General features: G+C 42.5%; 1 protein-coding gene across 2 annotated transcripts in view; it reads left to right on the plus strand.

Annotated features, from left to right (window-relative positions):
* IQGAP1 (IQ motif containing GTPase activating protein 1) overlaps window positions 1-18,227 on the plus strand; it is a 63,145-nt gene that overhangs the window by 43,119 nt on the left and 1,799 nt on the right. For both annotated transcript variants that reach the window (XM_054169287.1, XM_054169288.1), the window contains 19 exons: window positions 217-387; window positions 802-885; window positions 981-1,052; window positions 1,162-1,231; window positions 2,112-2,320; window positions 3,284-3,439; window positions 3,594-3,757; window positions 4,565-4,789; window positions 6,058-6,198; window positions 6,288-6,372; window positions 8,579-8,811; window positions 9,913-10,045; window positions 10,353-10,455; window positions 12,510-12,645; window positions 14,188-14,275; window positions 14,425-14,637; window positions 15,914-16,080; window positions 16,992-17,114; window positions 18,000-18,108. In XM_054169287.1, the coding sequence (XP_054025262.1) occupies window positions 217-387; window positions 802-885; window positions 981-1,052; window positions 1,162-1,231; window positions 2,112-2,320; window positions 3,284-3,439; window positions 3,594-3,757; window positions 4,565-4,789; window positions 6,058-6,198; window positions 6,288-6,372; window positions 8,579-8,811; window positions 9,913-10,045; window positions 10,353-10,455; window positions 12,510-12,645; window positions 14,188-14,275; window positions 14,425-14,637; window positions 15,914-16,080; window positions 16,992-17,114; window positions 18,000-18,108 (2,682 nt within the window). The remainder of the gene's footprint in view (window positions 1-216; window positions 388-801; window positions 886-980; window positions 1,053-1,161; window positions 1,232-2,111; window positions 2,321-3,283; window positions 3,440-3,593; window positions 3,758-4,564; window positions 4,790-6,057; window positions 6,199-6,287; window positions 6,373-8,578; window positions 8,812-9,912; window positions 10,046-10,352; window positions 10,456-12,509; window positions 12,646-14,187; window positions 14,276-14,424; window positions 14,638-15,913; window positions 16,081-16,991; window positions 17,115-17,999; window positions 18,109-18,227) is intronic.

The following is an 18,227-nucleotide window of genomic DNA, read 5'->3' on the forward strand; positions in this document are numbered from 1 at the left end:
TTTCCTGTATATCCATGCATTTATTTCCCTGCCTGTATGTGTCAGAACTCCTTGCCCCATTTCAGGAACACTTGTCCTGAAGGACCATGGTGTTAATGTTTATTGAAAGGCAACTTCAAAGTTTCTCATAAGCAGAACAGAGAAAGATGAAGTACATACCATTCCTTGTATATCCATTCTCTTTTTCTGCGTCTTCCTACCACGGCATGAATCCAGAGCATCATATCTGGAGTCACTGCAGCATACAACCGAGAGCAGCTGTGGCTGGCCAACGAGAACCTGATTACAAAACTTCAGGCTTGCTGTCGAGGCTATCTTGTTCGTCAGGAGTTCAACTCAAGAATGAATTTTTTGAAGAAACAAGTCCCAGCAATCACTTGCATTCAGGTAATGATGTTCTTCAATTATGTTTAAAACTTGTACGTGCAGAACACTGTCACCTTGTGTGGTGGTTTGAAAGGAAAGGCTCTGCTTTCCCTCCCCCACTGAGAAAGAGACCACAGCAAAACCCAGTCGGAGAAATGAGATTGATTGACTGATTTGCTGTCTCCTTGATCTCTTATGTGGGCTTCAGAAGGCCTGGACTCTTCACAGGGTGATTTCAAGACTCTTATGATGAAAGTTGGTGAAATAGTTAAGGCTTCATTCACACTGTGTATCTCGTAAAAAGACAAGCATGTCTTCCTCAAGTTTTACATAGCCAAAAGGAAGTTGGAGGCTGAGGAACAGAAAGAAACTCAGATTTGCAATGGCTTTTCTTTAATAAGTAAAGTCATGTTGGTGCCTGTTTCCTGTTTGCAGTCCCAGTGGCGTGGCTACAAGCAGAGGAAGGCGTATCAGACCCGTTTGGATTACCTACGAGCACAAAAGGACCAAGTTGTGAAGGTAGCGAAGGCTTCCTGATGGCTTCTGTGGTAAACTTTTGAGTAATGAACTTCACAGGAAAGGTTTTTATCTGAGTATTTTGGTTACCCCTCTAGATTCAATCACTGACCAGGATGTATCAAGCCAGAAGACGTTACAGAGATCGTCTGCAGTATTTCAGAAACCATGTAAGGGGCTATCTCGCTAAATTAATTCAATGCTTGACAGTTTGCACACTCTCCAGAATGAAGTCAAGTGCTTTTTTGTGGGTTTTGTTTTGTTTGTTTTTAATCCTAGATAAATGATGTTATAAAAATTCAAGCCTTTATCCGAGCAAACAAAGCACGAGAAGACTACAAAACCCTCAGTAAGTATTGCCAAGAGGGTAAACCTCATGTGCCTCAAATCTGTTTGCAAGGGATGATGTGAGTGTGATCTCTAAAATCTAGGTGATTTTGAAGAGCAGTTGAGATGAAGTTAGTAGGGCAATGTGGAGAGTAGGTAGTTTCTGAACGTGAGGAAAAGCTTGGTTCCAGCCGTTACTTTTGCTGCTGATAAACAGAATTGTAGCTTGCAGTTAACTTTGGTGTCATGGACTGCCCCAGGCTGGTTGACTTTGTTCTTTATTTTTTGATGTTCTCATGATTTACTCAAACCAAGCAATTAAAAATGTCATAAGCTGTTTGGATACGGTAATGCTAATTTTATTCTGGCTGCTCTTGATCACAGAATCATAGAATCAGTCAGGGTTGGAGGGGACCACAAGGATCATCTAGTTCCAACCCCCCTGCCATGGGCAGGGACACCCCCCACTAGCTCTGGCTGGCCAGAGACTCATTCAGCCTGGTCTTAAACACCTCCAAGTGATGGGGCCTCAATCACCTCCCTGGACAACCCATTCCAGGGCTTCACCACTCTCACGGTGAAGAACTTCCTCATGTCCAGTCTGAATCTCCCCACCTCCAGCTTCATTCCATTCCCCCTAGTCCTATTGCTACCTGATATCCTAAAAAGTCCCTCCCCAGCCTTCTTGTAGCCCCCTTCAGATACTGGAAGGCCACAATTAGGTCACCTCAGAGCCTTCTTTTCTCCAGACTGAACAGCCTCAACTCCTTCAGTCTGTTCTCACAGGAGAGGTGCTCCAGCCCTCTGCTCATCCTCGTGGCCCTGATGTGCAGTTTAAATGTAGTTCAGGCATATATTTACTTCTGCTTCCTGTTGCCTGATGTTTTCTTGCTTGTTTTCAGTTAATGCTGAAAACCCTCCTATGGCTGTGGTTCGGAAATTTGTCCACTTGCTTGATCAGAGTGACCAAGATTTTCAGGAGGAGTTTGAGCTGATGAGGCTGCGTGAGGACGTTGTAACCTTGATCCGATCCAATCAGCAACTGGAAAATGACCTCAATCTCATGGACATCAAAATCGGGTTGCTAGTAAAAAACAAAATCACCCTGCAGGTAGGAAATACACTGCTGGCAGGCCAACTGCAAACTGAACTGAGCACAGCAGTAGTTAGTATGGCAAGCTCTTGGCCTTGGGTGGCAGTTGCTCTGGTGGAAAGCTTTTCCCCAGCGTTGCAGGTTTTACTCCCAGCATGTTCTTACTCCCTTCCACTAATTTAGTATATATCCCTAGAAAGAAAGCTAGGAGGAAAAGAAACAGGACCTGAAGGTAAAAAAAAAGACAAGCACCAGACTATCTTGACCCTAATGAATGCAATAGATTGTCTGTTGGAAGGCTTAAAGAGCTGTTTTGTTACTGATTTGTGGTTAAAGAAGTGACACATCACAAGCTTGAAACAAGGGGGATGATTCTGGAGGCAGGAGGCCTGCTAATGCCATTCTGTGGTTGTTGGTTAAGGGACGCTTAGATGATGTGATTGATTTCACCAAAACAAAGCTCTTGCTGTTACTACATTGCCTTTTCTTCAAGATGAAATTCTAGTCAGCTTTTCATTTGGGCTTGGATGGCATGACACTAGGCTCCTCAATTGGTGTAGTGAAACTGATCTCAGAAGACTGCTGGTGCCTGCCCCAGAAAGTGCCCTTGCTGTTGGAGTATGTAGAGGTAGCAAACCAGCTGAGCATGAAACAGGAGTTTAGATTTTTAAGCCAAATTTTGAAAACATTTTCAGTCATCGTTGGGATGCTACTAGCTTGGGTTGTAATTGCTGCCAAGAGTGACTAATGCTTCTGGGCTTTTGGACAAATTCAGGAAGTTGGGGACAAAGCAGAACATGTGCTTCCAGTTGGAGAAATTGCTGCCATAGCAAATAATGCTTCGCTTTACCAGCCCCAGGCATTCCTTGACCCTGCCTTTCCTTGTACAAGAGGAGTGTAGGCTCTCAGATACAATTGTTTTGCAATATAGCCTGTTACAAAATACTTTGAGAGGAATTTGTCCCTGTTCTTTCTTTTCAGGATGTTGTTTCTCATAGCAAAAAACTTACCAAGAAGAACAAGGAACAGCTCTCTGACATGATGATGCTAAACAAACAAAGGGGAGGTTTAAAAGCTTTGAGCAAAGAAAAGAGAGAAAAGCTGGAGGCCTATCAGCATCTGTTCTACTTACTTCAGGTAAACAGATTCTAACCCTGTTTAGTAACCTCCTGTCATAGTCTTACACGTCTTGGTACAGACTTTGCTTGTGCACTGTGGTTTTGAGCCTACATAGATCTTAGCTATACTGGCCTGCGTGGATGTGAACACTGAGTAGTATTTCTTGTTCTAGACAAATCCAACCTACCTGGCCAAGCTGATTTTTCAGATGCCTCAAAACAAATCCACAAAGTTCATGGATTCTGTCATCTTCACGCTGTACAACTATGCCTCCAACCAGAGAGAGGAGTACCTGTTGTTGCGGCTTTTCCAAACAGCGCTGCAGGAAGAGATCAAGTAGGTGGTAGCACACAGCACATTCCTGCTGTCCTGTCAGTTTTGGCAGTTTCTCAAGTTGAGGCAGTTCTCATGTCATGCCTCATGCAGATAGGCAGGTAATGCTAACCTGTCCCTTCATTGCCCTCTTCCCATTATATGCCTGTTCTTAATGTAGTCTATAAAGGAAGTGTTGAGTATGTCCATTTTGGATGAAGGGTCTTACTTAGTCAAGATTTCACTGCTCAACATGGCAGCTACTTCTAATCTGATGCAAATCTCATCCTAAATTTCAGTCTAATCTTAATTCTCCAGTGCCTGGTTATAAACACCTCCAACAAATTGCAGACTCAGGCTTTACAAGATAGGGAGTGAGCTGACTCGGAGCTCTCTGGATTTCCAGAAGGTGATGAGGAGGTCAAAACTGAGAGGTTTTATGGTCTGGCATTTCTGTTTACTGTCAGTTTTGGGGACCCTGGCTGTCCTGGGGCATGTTTTGTCTGGTTGGGCCTCAGGAGCTCAATATTCCTTGACTTCAGCTCTTTACAGTGCAGAGCTGCCCAACTCTCTGTGAAGAATGTGCAATAACATTTTTGAGGAACTACTTTCAGCATTCTTGGGAATGTTTTTTGACCATGAAAATGGTGCATGCCCTGAAACAAATAACTTCTAAAAGAGACTTTTTTTCCCTTTAAACTGATGCTTCAAATAGGGAAATGATTTGTGAGGGCAATTGCTCTTCAACAGTTTGTTTTATGCCAAGAAACATATCTAAAGCTTTCAGAATTATGAATACCTCACATTTCACACAGATTCTTTCTTCTTCAGGTCAAAAGTTGACCAAATACATGAAATTGTGACTGGGAATCCTACTGTTATTAAAATGGTGGTGAGTTTCAACCGTGGTGCCCGTGGTCAGAATGCCCTGAGGCAGATCCTGGCACCGGTGGTTAAGGAAATCATCGATGACAAATCACTCAACATCAAAACTGATCCAGTGGATATTTACAAGTCTTGGGTTAACCAGATGGAATCTCAAACTGGCGAGGCCAGGTATGGGAAGTGCTTTTCTAAACATTGCTTGGCTGCTTTGCACTGCTCACTTAGCCATTCCAAACCATTCTTGGCTTCACTGTATGCATCTGTCCAATGGATACCAGCTTTTCCATCTCCTCAAGGTGGCTTTCATCTAAGACTTCTAAAGATTATTTTCTGCTGGTGGTGCTGAGGATATTGAAAGGGAATCTCATGAGGAGATGGAAGAAGAAATGCTCTTGGGTGTTTGCCTATGTCAGCCTGATAGTTAGCTATGAGATGCCCTCTAACCTAAAAGAAATCATGGTAAGAAAATGTAGTTGAGAATTGGCTCTGTGTTGCAATCTGTTCATGTTGTCTGAACTTAGGTACTATTTCTGAACCAACAAAACCCCTTCTCTGGAGGAGCAGCACAATATTGCAATTCTTTTAGTCCTAACATCTTTTCTAATTAGTTTCAACTGCTGATGACAATTGGACTGTGATGTTTTTTGTGTCATCTTGTTTCTTTTTCTTCCAGTGTAGGAGATTTGTTAAAACTCTGGGGTTTTATTGTGTTTTGCTGTTTTGGTTGTGGGGTTTTTAACATATTTAGGAAAAAAAAAAAAGGCATGCAGATGACTGAGTTTCTCTATTCAAAGCAGTTTGCAGTCATATATCTTGCTTTGTGCCTTGCTCAAAATTACGGATGTGTTAAAATTGCAGGTGATGATATGTGTTCAGATTCTTGTCTTTACATGAAAGTTAGGAGATGCTTTTAAAGTTACCTGCTTTTTTCTGTCTGCCTTCACTGAAGTACTATGCAGTAATTTCAACTGATGGAGAAAATATTACTGCTCATGGGCACTGCTTCCTGCCAGTGGCATGTTATGTTGACTTGATCGATACTGTTTGAGCTTCTGGTGTGTGTCTGGACCACACAGACAACCCAGTTGTGTCATAATCTTCATGTTGAAATGTGGAGCTTGCTTTTTCACTAATTTATCTGCACACTGAAGTACCACTGCATGTTTCAGATGGCACTTTCTTGCCTAGCATGCCTGTGTGCATGCTGTAAAAAGACGGTTTTGAGTTAGCTAGGCCTTTTCTCACAGTGGCCACTGTAAGGAAGAGTAGAAGTAGTAAAAGCAAGAAGTCTTCAGCTCTTCCAGTGACTAAAAGGTTAATTGAAGGCAATGCACAGCTCTTGGCAGCCAAGCAAATATAAACTTGTTTCCTTGTGTAGCTAGATGCTCTTAAAGTCTGCCAAGGAATGCTCACCCTGACCTTTGCTTCCTTCCAAATAGCAAACTGCCGTACGATGTCACACCCGAACAAGCTCTAAATCATGAAGAGGTGAGGACGCGCTTGGACGCCTCAATCAGAAACATGAGGAGTGTGACAGACAAATTTCTGTCTGCCATTGTTAGTTCACTGGACAAAATCCCGTGAGTCTGGCGTACCACAGTATTATCCCTGAGAAGCTGGTGGCTTCATGCTTGCAGCTCTCTTATTTGCCCTTTTCTTTCTCTCGAAGTTACGGAATGCGTTTCATTGCCAAGGTACTGAAAGACTCCCTGCATGAGAAATTTCCTGATGCTGGTGAGGATGAGCTTCTGAAGGTGAGGATCTGAACAGCTTGGTGAATGGTCGTCAGTCAAGCTGGCTGTGGCAAGCACATCTCATTCTTGTTCTTTGGGTCTTTGTGTGGAGAGGAGTACATGTAAACCTATATAAACCTATATAAAGCTTACTTATTTACTGCTATGGATAGACAAGTGTTTCACGTTGGGCTTTTGATTGTTAGTTTTGTATACATCACCTGAGATATAATACATTGTTCAGAGGGAGCTATCCTGTTGCTTCTGCTTTGCTTTTGGTATCTTTGGCATTTGGTTCTTTAGGTTTCTGGACTTGGGGTAATTCTGCTCCTGGAAAGTAAGCCTTGGTTTTACTGGTATGTTGACAGTCAGCTGCACCTTTCTTAATGAGACAGTGTCAAGTTAAAAAGTCTGTGTGCAAAATTCTGATACTCCTAATTCCCCTGTTTCTAACACTCCAGGATATTTTGGCAGCAACTTAGAGAGTTGCATTCCATGATGTTCAGCCAGTTTTATGTTTTGTATTTCAGTACCTTTGGAGAACTAAAAAGATCCTAATAATAGGCACTCTGATATAATTTTGGGTTTATGGCTTTTAGTAATTGTGAAAGGCCTTTATGTCCATGAGTGCTTTGCTTGTTAATGCAACAAAGTTTGGATCTTGGAGTACTTGACATCTCTTAAAACTTCTCTGCCTCTGCTTCATTACAAAATAATTACCAATCTGAATGCTGTTTTCTTCTCTCTTCTAGTTCTGTGCTTTCCAATTCTGAGACATCGATTCTTTCTGTGCAGGTGAATTAATTTCTTCCATCTGTAAATTTAGGTGGAAAGCTGCAGTTTCATTAATCCTCATGGAAACGATGTACCTGGCCATGTGAAAGTCAAAACTGCAGTCACTTGCAATGGCTACTCAGATTTTTTAGCAACTAAAGCTACCTATATAGTAGACTGTTCTTCAGTCCTGCAAGTTTGAAAGTTATAAGAACAGTTTCTTTCACAGATGCATGTTCTTATTCCTGGTAGTAAACAACTTTCACTGCAGTTACCCCACAGCATAATCTGTGAGAGTACAGCAGGGGCTTGCGTGAAACCATTGTCAAAACCATGACCTCACTGAAAGCAGTTAATATTTCTGGGGCTGCTCAGCAGTGGCTACCTAGGTTTATTCTCTGTCTTTTCAGCTGTTTATTGAGGCCCCAATCTCTTCTGTGCAGTAAAGTCACATGGCAACCAACGTAGCCAAAATTTGGCCCTCTGCAAATTTCTGTGAACCACCAGAAAATCTTAGAGCATGTAGTGTGAGAACTGTCACTTTACATCAGCATGTTGGGTTAATGCCTTTCCATTGCTGGGATTACTTTTGGCAAAACATCAAACAAATCAGAAGTACATTTGTGAGCATATGGATAATGTGACATCTTTATTTTTGGTCCCTTGAGGTTTATTGCTGCTCACATTTGACTAAGGAAATTGGGTTTTAAAGCATCAGATGCCAGTTGTCTCCTGTACTTGTGATTTTCTTAACCCTGGATTCAGTGGTTTCTCAGTTATTAACTGGGAGTCTGTACCTGAAAATATTGCTGTCATACTGAAAAATTGTTCTTAAAAAGAAAAGGGCTTTGGAGAAGGAATGGAAAGTGGTTTTCTCAGTTTGGCTCCTTGGTGTGCCACACTTCCTTACCATTTTTGCCTTGCTGGAGATGGCAGCCAATTCTGCTTGCTTCTCTAAGCATTAGCTCTTGTTGCATATTGAGACTGCCTTACCAGGTCTCTCTATACCGTGTTCTTTCTGCCCTCTTTTAGACTAATACAAGTACATTTAGGTCTCCTGGTAGATTTTCTCATTCTCATACAAGTAGTCCCTTGTTAACTTGTCTCCTGTCCTTACATTTTTGTGAGTTAGTTTTAAGTCTTTATGCATAGAAATACCTGCTGCTGTGTTATCCTGTGACTACTTGTGCTCTGTCTTTCCTCTTTGTGTTGACCATCCTACTGCATCTTAATGATTTTTTTAAAATTACTATTTCTTTATTATTTTGCACTGTAGATTCTTTGGGACAGGATACGCTCGTATGCAGCAGCACAGCAGAACCTTTATCTCAGAAGGGGCCTGTGGCTCACAAGAAAAGAATTCTATCCAAGCACAGAGTAGTTTCAATGAAATTTGGTTGGGTTCTGTACCATTGTTTCTTGATGCATTGCTTTTCCACTCAACTTTCACCAGATCGTTGGCAACTTGCTCTATTACCGCTACATGAACCCAGCCATCGTGGCGCCAGACGCCTTTGACATCATCGATCTTTCAGCTGGAGGCCAGCTGACCACAGATCAACGCAGGAACCTGGGTTCCATCGCCAAGATGCTGCAGCATGCTGCATCCAATAAAATGTTCATGGGAGACAATGCACACCTGAGCATCATTAATGAATACCTGTCACAGTCGTACCAGAAATTCAGGTAGAAGCTGGGCAGTTTGGCAGTGGGTAATACCGCAAGTAATTTGTCATGTTTAGGATCTACCTCTGTCAAATAGGCACTCTGTTGAAAGTAAATGCAGTTTGGCACTCCAAATTGCTATAAGCATTAGTGATAAAATATCACAGAATGATAGGGGTTGGAAGGAACCTATGGAGATTGAATCCAACCTCCCTGCCAGAGCAGGATCACCCAGAGCAGGCTGCACAGGACAGTGTCCAGGTGGGATTTGAATGACTCCATAGGTGGAGACTCTACCATCCCTTTGGGCAGCTTGTTACAGTGCTCTACCACCCTCAAAGTAAAGAAGTTCCTCCTCACGTTTGGATGGAACTCCCAGTGTTCAGGTTTGTGCCTGTTACCCCTTGTCCTGTCACTGAAAAAAGACTGGTCCCATCCTCCTGACATCTACCCTCAAAGTGTTTGTAAGCATTGATAAAATCCTCTGTCAGCCTTTCCTCCTCTAAGCTAAAAAGCCCCAAGTTCCTCAGCCTTTTTTCATAAGGGAGGTGTTCTAGTCCCCTAATTATCTTCGTAGCCCTATGTACCTGAGATTGCAAAATCAAGTATTTTGGCTGAGAAGTTTCAAGAATAAATGTAACTTTTGCACATGTTTATTGTGTTACTTTGGATGTGGATGAATAGAATGGATATACCACAGAACCTCCAGTAGTACTCAGGAATAAAGCAGGTTGGCATTTAGCTGTTCACATAGTTGGAAGTAAGCTTCTCTTTGGGAATGACCATCATAAGATGGTCATACTTTGGAAGAGAAAGAAACCACTTGCTCCCAGCAGTCTCTGGTTGGTACTATAGCAAAGGCAGGAGGATGTGTGAGCCATAGACTGGTCTTGTGAATGCTGAAAACAGCCCAGTGTTAAGGGGCCAGTATCAGTAACTGAATTTACTGGGTTCCTTCTGACATGTTAAACCAAAGCTGACAAACTGTAGCATGCCACAGTGTGCCATTAGCTTAAGGAGGAGAGACTGTGTGTGGGATTGTCATGGGGAGTTAATGCTCTTGATCTTGGTGTGACTCTTTGAGTCATTCTGAGCCTTCTTTTCTTCTCCTTTTTCCTGAAGACGTTTCTTCCAGGCTGCCTGTGAGGTTCCTGAATTACAGGATAAATTCAATATTGATGAGTACTCTGACTTGGTGACTCTCACTAAACCAGTTATTTATATTTCTATTGGTGAAATCATCAACACACACACTGTAAGTACACATTGGTCACAGTTGCTCCTTATAAAGAAAATGCTGCTTCTGACTGAAATGTGATTATCAAATACCTTTATATTGAATAATAACACAGAATTAAGTAATTTGCTTGTGGCTTCTCTAGCTTTCTTTTGGAAGTATTTGTGTATGTGGTAATGGCACAGCTTGGAGTGTTGATACTGCTGCTTGGGGGTGCAGTGAATCAAGATATGTGAGAAAAAGTTACCAGCTCAGAGTAATGTAATTTTACTGTCTAGAAGAGAATGATTGTTTAACAGCATAAATGTTCTTTCTGTTCATCTAGTTGCTCTTAGATCATCAAGATGCAATTGCTCCTGAGCACAATGATCCAATTCACGAGCTGCTGGATGATCTCGGAGAGGTCCCTACGATTGAGTCCTTAATAGGTGGTCTGGTTTATTGTACTTAAGAAATAAGTGATATGACCTTAAGTGATTTGAAGGGCAGTAAAAAACTATCTAAGGAATCATCACAGGGCAGACATGCTAAAAAGCAGTAGCAGATTCTGTCTGCAGAATTTGTTACCTGAAAAACAACAACACAGGAGTTCCTTCTCTTCTCCCCACCCCACTCCAGAAGTTTGTGGTAGATAGGCTGATATTGACATGGTTTTGTTCCATTGCACTGAAACCATTTCATAGAATCATAGAATACCAGAGTGGAAGGGACCTCAAGGTCATCTGGTCCAAACTTTCTTGTCAAAAGACCACAGTGTAGACCAGATGGCCCAGTACCCTGTCCAGCCAAATCTGAAGAGTGTCCAACATTGAGACTCCAGCACTTCCCTGGGGAGAATATTCCAATGACTGATTATTCTTGTTATGAAAAATTTTCCTTGTGTCCAGTGGAAATCTCCCCAGAGGTAAGTTGTGTCATCACCCCTCATCTTTTCCTTGTGACTCCTTGTGAAAAGGGAATCTCCATCTTCTTTGTAGCCACACTTTAAATACTGGAACACAGTGATAAGGTCTCCCCTAAGCTGCCTTTTCTCAAGGCTGAACTGTCTGCCTGGAGGAAGAAGGAACTGACTTTATTAATCTGTGAAAAGTTCCTGAAAACCTGAGCCATGGTTCACTGCTTCAGTAGATAACAAACCCTGGAGAGCTGCACGGGCCTCTCTCCTTTCTTGGGTTCTATCTTGCAGCAATTTGGAGTGTGAAATCATGGGGTGGGGTGGAGGAAGCAAACTGGCTGAGTTTTTGGAGGGGATGTTTCAAGAGCAAATTGCTCACCTTGATGCTTGAGAGGCACCCGTGCCCATGGTGGGGAGTTGGAGTAGATGATCTCTAAGGTCCCTTCCAACCTAAGGCATTCTATGAAGTTGATTGATGAGAAAGGTACCTTCCTAAAGGAACAATTGCTAGCACATTTTCTTCCAAGCACTGGCAAAGAACAGAACATGAGAAGTATTACCTGAACAAGCCTAGACCTTGAATTTAAATAGAGCTTACTCTTCTTCACCATTTAATTTCTCCTGTGTGCATGAACTCCTGTGTTCATAAACATGCATGCCGTGGGTACTCCTTACCTGAGACTACATCTTCCCAGGGTGGCTCATGCATCTCCTTTCCTCTCAGCCAGCTGAGGGACTGGGAAGAATTGATGTGGCCCTGTTTGTGCAGCTCATTCCCCAATGTGAGCTGAAGCAAAGAAAAGCCCACACAACTGTGGCATGGTTTAATCCTGCTGCAACCTCTTTTTTTTTAAAGGGGAGATATCTTAAGAATTGTTCTGGTGAGAGTTCAGACACAATTAGAGCAAGACAATTTCCTTTAGGCAGGAAGCTTGCTTGTTTTAATAGAAGATTACAGGTTTGCTTGCCAACAAGGCCTTTGCTCTTAGCTTTGAAAATTCCTTCTAATGAGGACATGGATGTAAAGGTGTGGTCATATTTTTATTTATAAAGGTCAGGTCAGCTTCTCAGAAGAGAGAAAGATACTGAGATACAGGTGTTGAATGCACATCTCAAACTGCACCAGGGGAGGTTTAGGCTGGATGTTAGGAAGAAGTTCTTCCTGGAAAGAGAGACTGGCCATTGGCATGGGCTGCCCAGGGAGGTGGTGGAGTCACCATCGCTGGAAGGGTTTAAAAAGAGACTGGATGAGGCACTTGGTGCCATGGGTTAGTTGATTAGATGGTGTTGGGTGATAGGTTGGACTCGATGATCTCGAAGGTCTTTTCCAACCTGGTTAATTCTGTATTCTGTATCTCTAAGGCATATGAACTAGTGTTTTTTGTGGTACCTTTCTGGCTAGTGCATTCTCTGAGGTTTGTGAAGAAGTCAGCTCTAAGGTACTTGAGATGGGTTTGGCTTTTGAAGTATACCTTTGACAGTATAGTGTAGACAGTGTAGCTTTTCTGTGGTCTGTTTAGCAGAGAAAGCTCTAGTAGGCAAGAACATGAAGTATGATTTAGTTATAAAACTCTTTCTGCTTGACAGGTGAAGGGTTTGGCAATATTAACGACCCCAACCGGGACATGCTAGCCAAGACTGAGGTTTCTCTCACACTCACGAACAAATTTGATGTTCCTGGTGATAAGAATGCAGAGATGGATGCAAGGACAATCCTGTTGAAGTAAGTAAGGGGTAACTACTTGGTATGCTTCTCATGAGAGCGAGTGACCTGAATTTTCAGTTAATCTCCACATGAAAGTAAGAGAATGAAAGTGTAATGGAAGTGTGGGACTGTTACTGACCTTGTAGCCATGTCCTTTCAATGCTGCAGCTGGGTTTTCCTCTTAACTCTTTGTCACTGTTGGATTTGACAGTCTTTAAAAGTCTACCTTGGAGGTAAAAACCACCAGGAGAGAAAGCTTTCTGGATGTGAGTGAGTGTGACAGCAGCAGGTGGATTTACCTTCATGTGAATAATCTTTAAAAATAATCTTACTCCCTAGTGTACCTCACAGTGGAGTTCTAACTCTGAAGCCTAATGTGAAATTTAGATGAATCAGTATTTATGGCATGGGAATTTTAAGGGTAACTAAATGCCTGCTGTATGTGAATAACCCTGTTGCTAACTTTGCTAGCTTCTGCAGAGTAAGTTTCATTACACAGCCTGTCTGGGGGAAATGCCTCCTTAGGATATTTTTGCTGTGGCTACTCTCCTCTCTTGGTTTATGTTGTGGTCCCCTTCTCTCTGCACTTGCTGCCCCCTAAGCTTCCCTCTTAATAGATGTAGACTAATTGTTTTGTTGGCAAATGCTTGTGTTATTACTCTAACAGGAAGAGCAAGGGAGTTCAAGGAATTTAATTATTACTGAACTCTTTTTCTGGAGGACTTAGTACTGATATTGAATCTTGGCTAGTTTTAAGCAAATTCCTGTTGCTGAGATGTGTTGAGCAGCTAGCTGACATTCTGATGCATATACACCCACTGTGAGGTATTCCTGCTCAGACACTAGATACCTTAACTGACAACTCTTTAGATTATCTTACACTTGGGCTAGATGGGACCAGAAGAAAATATTTCCTCCAAAGATAACTTTAAATTAATTGAGCTTCTTAAAAGGCACATTAGTATTTCTCTGCCTGCCATAGGTAATGTTGATTTCAGAGGTAAAGCTTTACCAGCTGTGCTAGTCATCATCTAAGCTGTGGAAGAAGAGGAAGGTGTGCATGTCATGTGCTTTGTGTAATGCCAGAAATAAATCCAGCCTGACTGTGAAGCACTGAAGGTGCTATTTGATTTTGTTGTGTGGCTTAAGGAGAGAATTGCTTCAGTGGGCACTGGCTGCAATTAACTCACAGTTCAGTTGTAGGAATGGCCCAGAGTTGAACTGGGGATCTGCTTTGGCTCAGTTACCATACACATGAGAAAGTAGTACTGTGGAGTTCTTTGATACCTGTTGGAAAGTATTGAAGTTAAGTCACAGGCTTTTGCTGGCTGCACTAATTCACTGTTGTTACTACCTGTTTTACCAAACTTCACATAGGTGAACCTTTCAGAGAACCAGTACTACTCAGAGCTCTGGTCTTGTCTCGCTTAAGCCTGCATCCAGTGCTAATCTGACTTTAGATAAACCAGTAATGTTGGTATTACTGCAGAACAGAACAGTATTTTGATAGTCTTTCAGTTTAATTTTCTTTTTCTCCTATTCTCCTTGATTTCTTTGCAGCACAAAATGTTTAATTGTTGATGTAATCCGCTTCCAGCCAGGGGAGACGCTGACTGAAATCCTGGAAACTCCGGCTACCTCAGAGCAAGTACGAAGTTGTTTACCTGCATTCTTTTGATGCTAGGAAATTGTCATCTATCTAGATATATGTGGGTGCACTTGGAATGTGCCTTTGTGTCCTGCTTGTGCTCACAGTAGTATGAACTTGTAACTTTCAGTTTTGGCTTTTTTCCCCAGGAAGCAGAGCATCAGCGAGCTATGCAGAAACGGGCCATTCGTGATGCTAGAACTCCTGATAAGATGAAAAAAAGTCTCTCTGCAAGGGAAGATGGCAACTTAAGTCTTCAAGGAAAAAAAGACAAGATCAAGACAGGCCTGAAGAAGTTGACAGAACTGGGGACAGTAAATGAAAAAAATAAATACCAGGAGCTAATCAATGACATCGCGAAGGTAGGCCAATGGCTCCCTACTCACTCTAGTGGAGCTCTCCCACAGTATGCAGCATTAAGAGGCACAGTCTCAAGCTGCACCAGGGGAAGTTTAGGCTTGAGGTGAGGAGAAAGTTCTTCACAGAGAGAGTTGTTAGCCATTGGAATGTGTTGTCCAGGGAGGTGGTGGAGTCACCATCCCTGGAGGTGTTCAAGAGGGGATTGGAGGTGGCACTTGGTGCCATGGTTTAGTAGTCATGAGGTGTTGGGTGACAGGTTGCACTTGATGATCTTTGAGGTCTTTTCCAACCTTACTGATTCTATGATTCTGAATCTGGCACTAGTTTTCAGGAGGAGCAAGCTTTTGTCACTGCTTATCTGCAGATACAAAGCCTCCATTTTCCCCCAGTATTTTTACCTCTTGGTGTTTGGGAAATCCTTTATTCATATAGCACATTTGTGTTTTCTCCTGTGGTGGTGCCAGAGTCTCAGGCACTTTCTGGAAGAGTGTTGTAGCTTGGAGGGGAGCTCATGGTGTCTGATTGTTTGGGTTTTTTCTGCTCCTTTTCACTAATTTAAGTTGCACCTTTGACAAACTTACTCATTTGAGGAAATGACTTAAGGGTTCCCAAGGTTATTTTTATTTAAAGAAGAAAGAAATAGAGGGGGGAACTGAGAAAAACTTGCAGAAGTGACATAATGCTGTTGTGCATTGTTGTAGTGACAACGCATTGGAAATCACCCGTTACCAAAAAACCCAACCCTGTAAAGTGAATGAAGAGCTGCCTTTAGGGATCCAGTTAGAATTAATTGTACTGTGGGTAATATGTATCAGAAATGAAAACAGAAGTAAACTTGAACACATGGTCATTTTTGGTTCAGGTATTAAGGTAGCATGCTTATAGATGGTTGACCAACAAGGGGAAAGAAGTCTATGTTCTGCTATGGGTTTAGTGCTTGATTTGTAGCATACCTCTTACCCAGCAGTAGCAAAACTTGATGCCTGCCTTTTGTTCCTGTACTGTTGGTGCCCACCCTAGCCATTGCAACTTGGACACCATTGAAGTCTGAGAGAGCAACAAAAGGTTCAGATGAACTGCTGTGTAGAGGTGGTTAGTTCAAAATGCAGAGGTAGTGACACTTAAACTGGCACAAGTGCAACTGAGGGCTTCAGCTTGTAGCATGAAGCAAGAGGAACCAAATTCAAATGGTTTGCTTCAAGTACTCTGCTCTGGGCTTGAGCAGCTGGAGAGCTAGAATGACTGATTAGTCTCTGCCTGTCACTCTCTGCGGCACAGGACATCCGAAATCAGCGTCGATACCGTCAGAGAAGAAAGGCAGAGCTGGTGAAGCTGCAGCAGACGTACAGTGCCTTGAACTCCAAAGCTACTTTTTATGGGGAACAAGTGGATTATTACAAAAGCTACATCAAAACCTGCTTGGATAACCTGGCCAGCAAGGGCAAGTAAGTATCTTGGAGCCATGCCATGGCCCTGTGTAACCACATACAAGTTGTTGCTGAGAGGAGTTACAGTGCCATCTGCTCAAAGCTCCTTGGCCAAGCTCTTTACCACAGCAGTAGTTCTAGGAAAAGCATCTCAGCAGTGGTGAGGAAAATACTGGGAGAAGGCAGTGCCCTGAAAGGGATCAAAAAGACATACTTGAAAGAAGGTTGTTCCATCTGGGAGAGGGGAGTGCAGAGGGTCCAGTGGGAATGAAACGGCTGCCCACACAGTACACGTGCTGCTCAGTCAGTCCATCCTGACTGAAAATAAGTTATCTGTACAGAAAGTATTGATCACGAGGTTGTCCTCTTTGTATCCTGAGTGGAGTCAGTTGGTGTAGTGCAGGACAATTCAGATTTGTGGAGAGGAAAAAGAAAAGTCTTCCTTTCCAGTGAGAAGCAGGAATAGCAACTGCCAGTGAAAACCGAGACAAGAAAGTTGTTGAGTAATCTCAGCCTTCTTCGTGTCATTTGTCACTAGATTCCATCCCCTCCTTGTGCCTGATGAGAGGTGGTGCTTTGTTTGGAGTTCCAGATGGTTATGTTGGGTGGTGGGTTTTTTTTTTTGTGTGTGTGTGTGGGGTTGTTTGTTTTTCCTTCTGTAGGGTAAGAGTTACTGGTAGAAAACCAAAGATCTGATCTGAGCTACAAGTGCCTTCTAGACAAACTCATTAGTAGAAATACATCATTTATCAGCTGCATTAGTCACAGCTGATTAGCTACACCGGTTCCATCCCCTCATCCACATAGGATTACATTTTTGCTATCTGAAATCTCTTTACTTGTTTGATCATCATTTGGGTATTTTTGTTTTGATTTCTTGTTTGATTATGGTTTGTTCTTTTTTTCTTCCCCACCCCACCCCCCCCCAGAGTCTCTAAGAAACCTCGAGAGATGAAAGGCAAAAGCAGTAAAAAGATTTCCCTAAAATACACAGCAGCTCGACTTCACGAGAAGGGAGTGCTTCTAGAGATTGAGGACCTGCAGAGCAACCAGTGAGTATCTTCTTCAAACTCTTTAGAGCTAACTAACCTTGCCAGAGGAAAACAGGTATGCTGAACTCTTCTCTCTTCCTTTGAACTAGTCTAGGTGCTGGCAACTGAAGAACAGAAACTCTGAGGTTTGTTTGAGATAGGGACAGATTGTCTTGTGGTTTTGTTGGTAGACTTAGCTATTAAAGCTGAAGAAATTGTTTTGGTGGTCTAGGCTGGCATCCCTAGAGCCAAGAAACCTTGTATTGTGGTCACTTTTTACTTCTCCTTTTTTTCTGGTTGAAGCAAAGCGGGTCTTTGATTCAGCACTGTATTGGGATTTCAATGTGACTTCCTCTTCCCACCCACCCCTTTCCCTGACACTGCCACAGTCATGGAAGAGTACCTCAGGTGAATTGCTGCATTATGGTTAATTGGTCTCACTGTTGAAAAATCAACTTATTGCTATATTGAATTTGTCCAGCTGCAGTTTGCTGCCTTTGAGAACTCAATGCACCAGCTGTGGGTTATGGAGAAGTTGCCTGTTGCTGAATATTTTTTTCCCCAACCCTGAGCTGCCTGTTACTGGAATTAATTTTTTAACCCTCAGTCATGTTTTGTACTTTGCACTTAATGAGGCTTGGATGTAGCACTGATGTAGGCTGTGCAGACTGTGTGGGCTGCTGCCCTTGTGTGAAGCTGCGATCTGCCAGACACAGACTCTGGTAGGCTTCCATTCATTGTGGTATCGAGTCTGGTCAGCTTTTACAGTCCTATTGCACGTGGGAATATGGAACAAAGAGATAAGAATAGAATTCTTAGACATTTATCTTCAGATTTGATCCTGTATATTCTCAGTAGAGAGCACATGCTCAGGAATGAGCTATGGTTTGTCTCTTAATTTCATAGGTTTAAAAACGTGATCTTTGAAATCAGTCCAACAGAAGAAGTAGGAGATTTCGAGGTAAAAGCAAAGTTCATGGGAGTACAGATGGAAACCTTTATGCTACATTATCAGGTAAGAACTGTCCTATTTAATAGTGCCATATGAGCTCTGCTTGCCTGACTCTTCATCAAGATAATGACTTGCTTTCTACCTGAACAGTCTGCAAAATACTCTCAGAAACCACCCATTAG

The sequence above is a fragment of the Dryobates pubescens genome, chromosome 17, assembly GCF_014839835.1.
Source record: "Dryobates pubescens isolate bDryPub1 chromosome 17, bDryPub1.pri, whole genome shotgun sequence".
Taxonomy (NCBI): Eukaryota; Metazoa; Chordata; class Aves; order Piciformes; family Picidae; genus Dryobates; species Dryobates pubescens.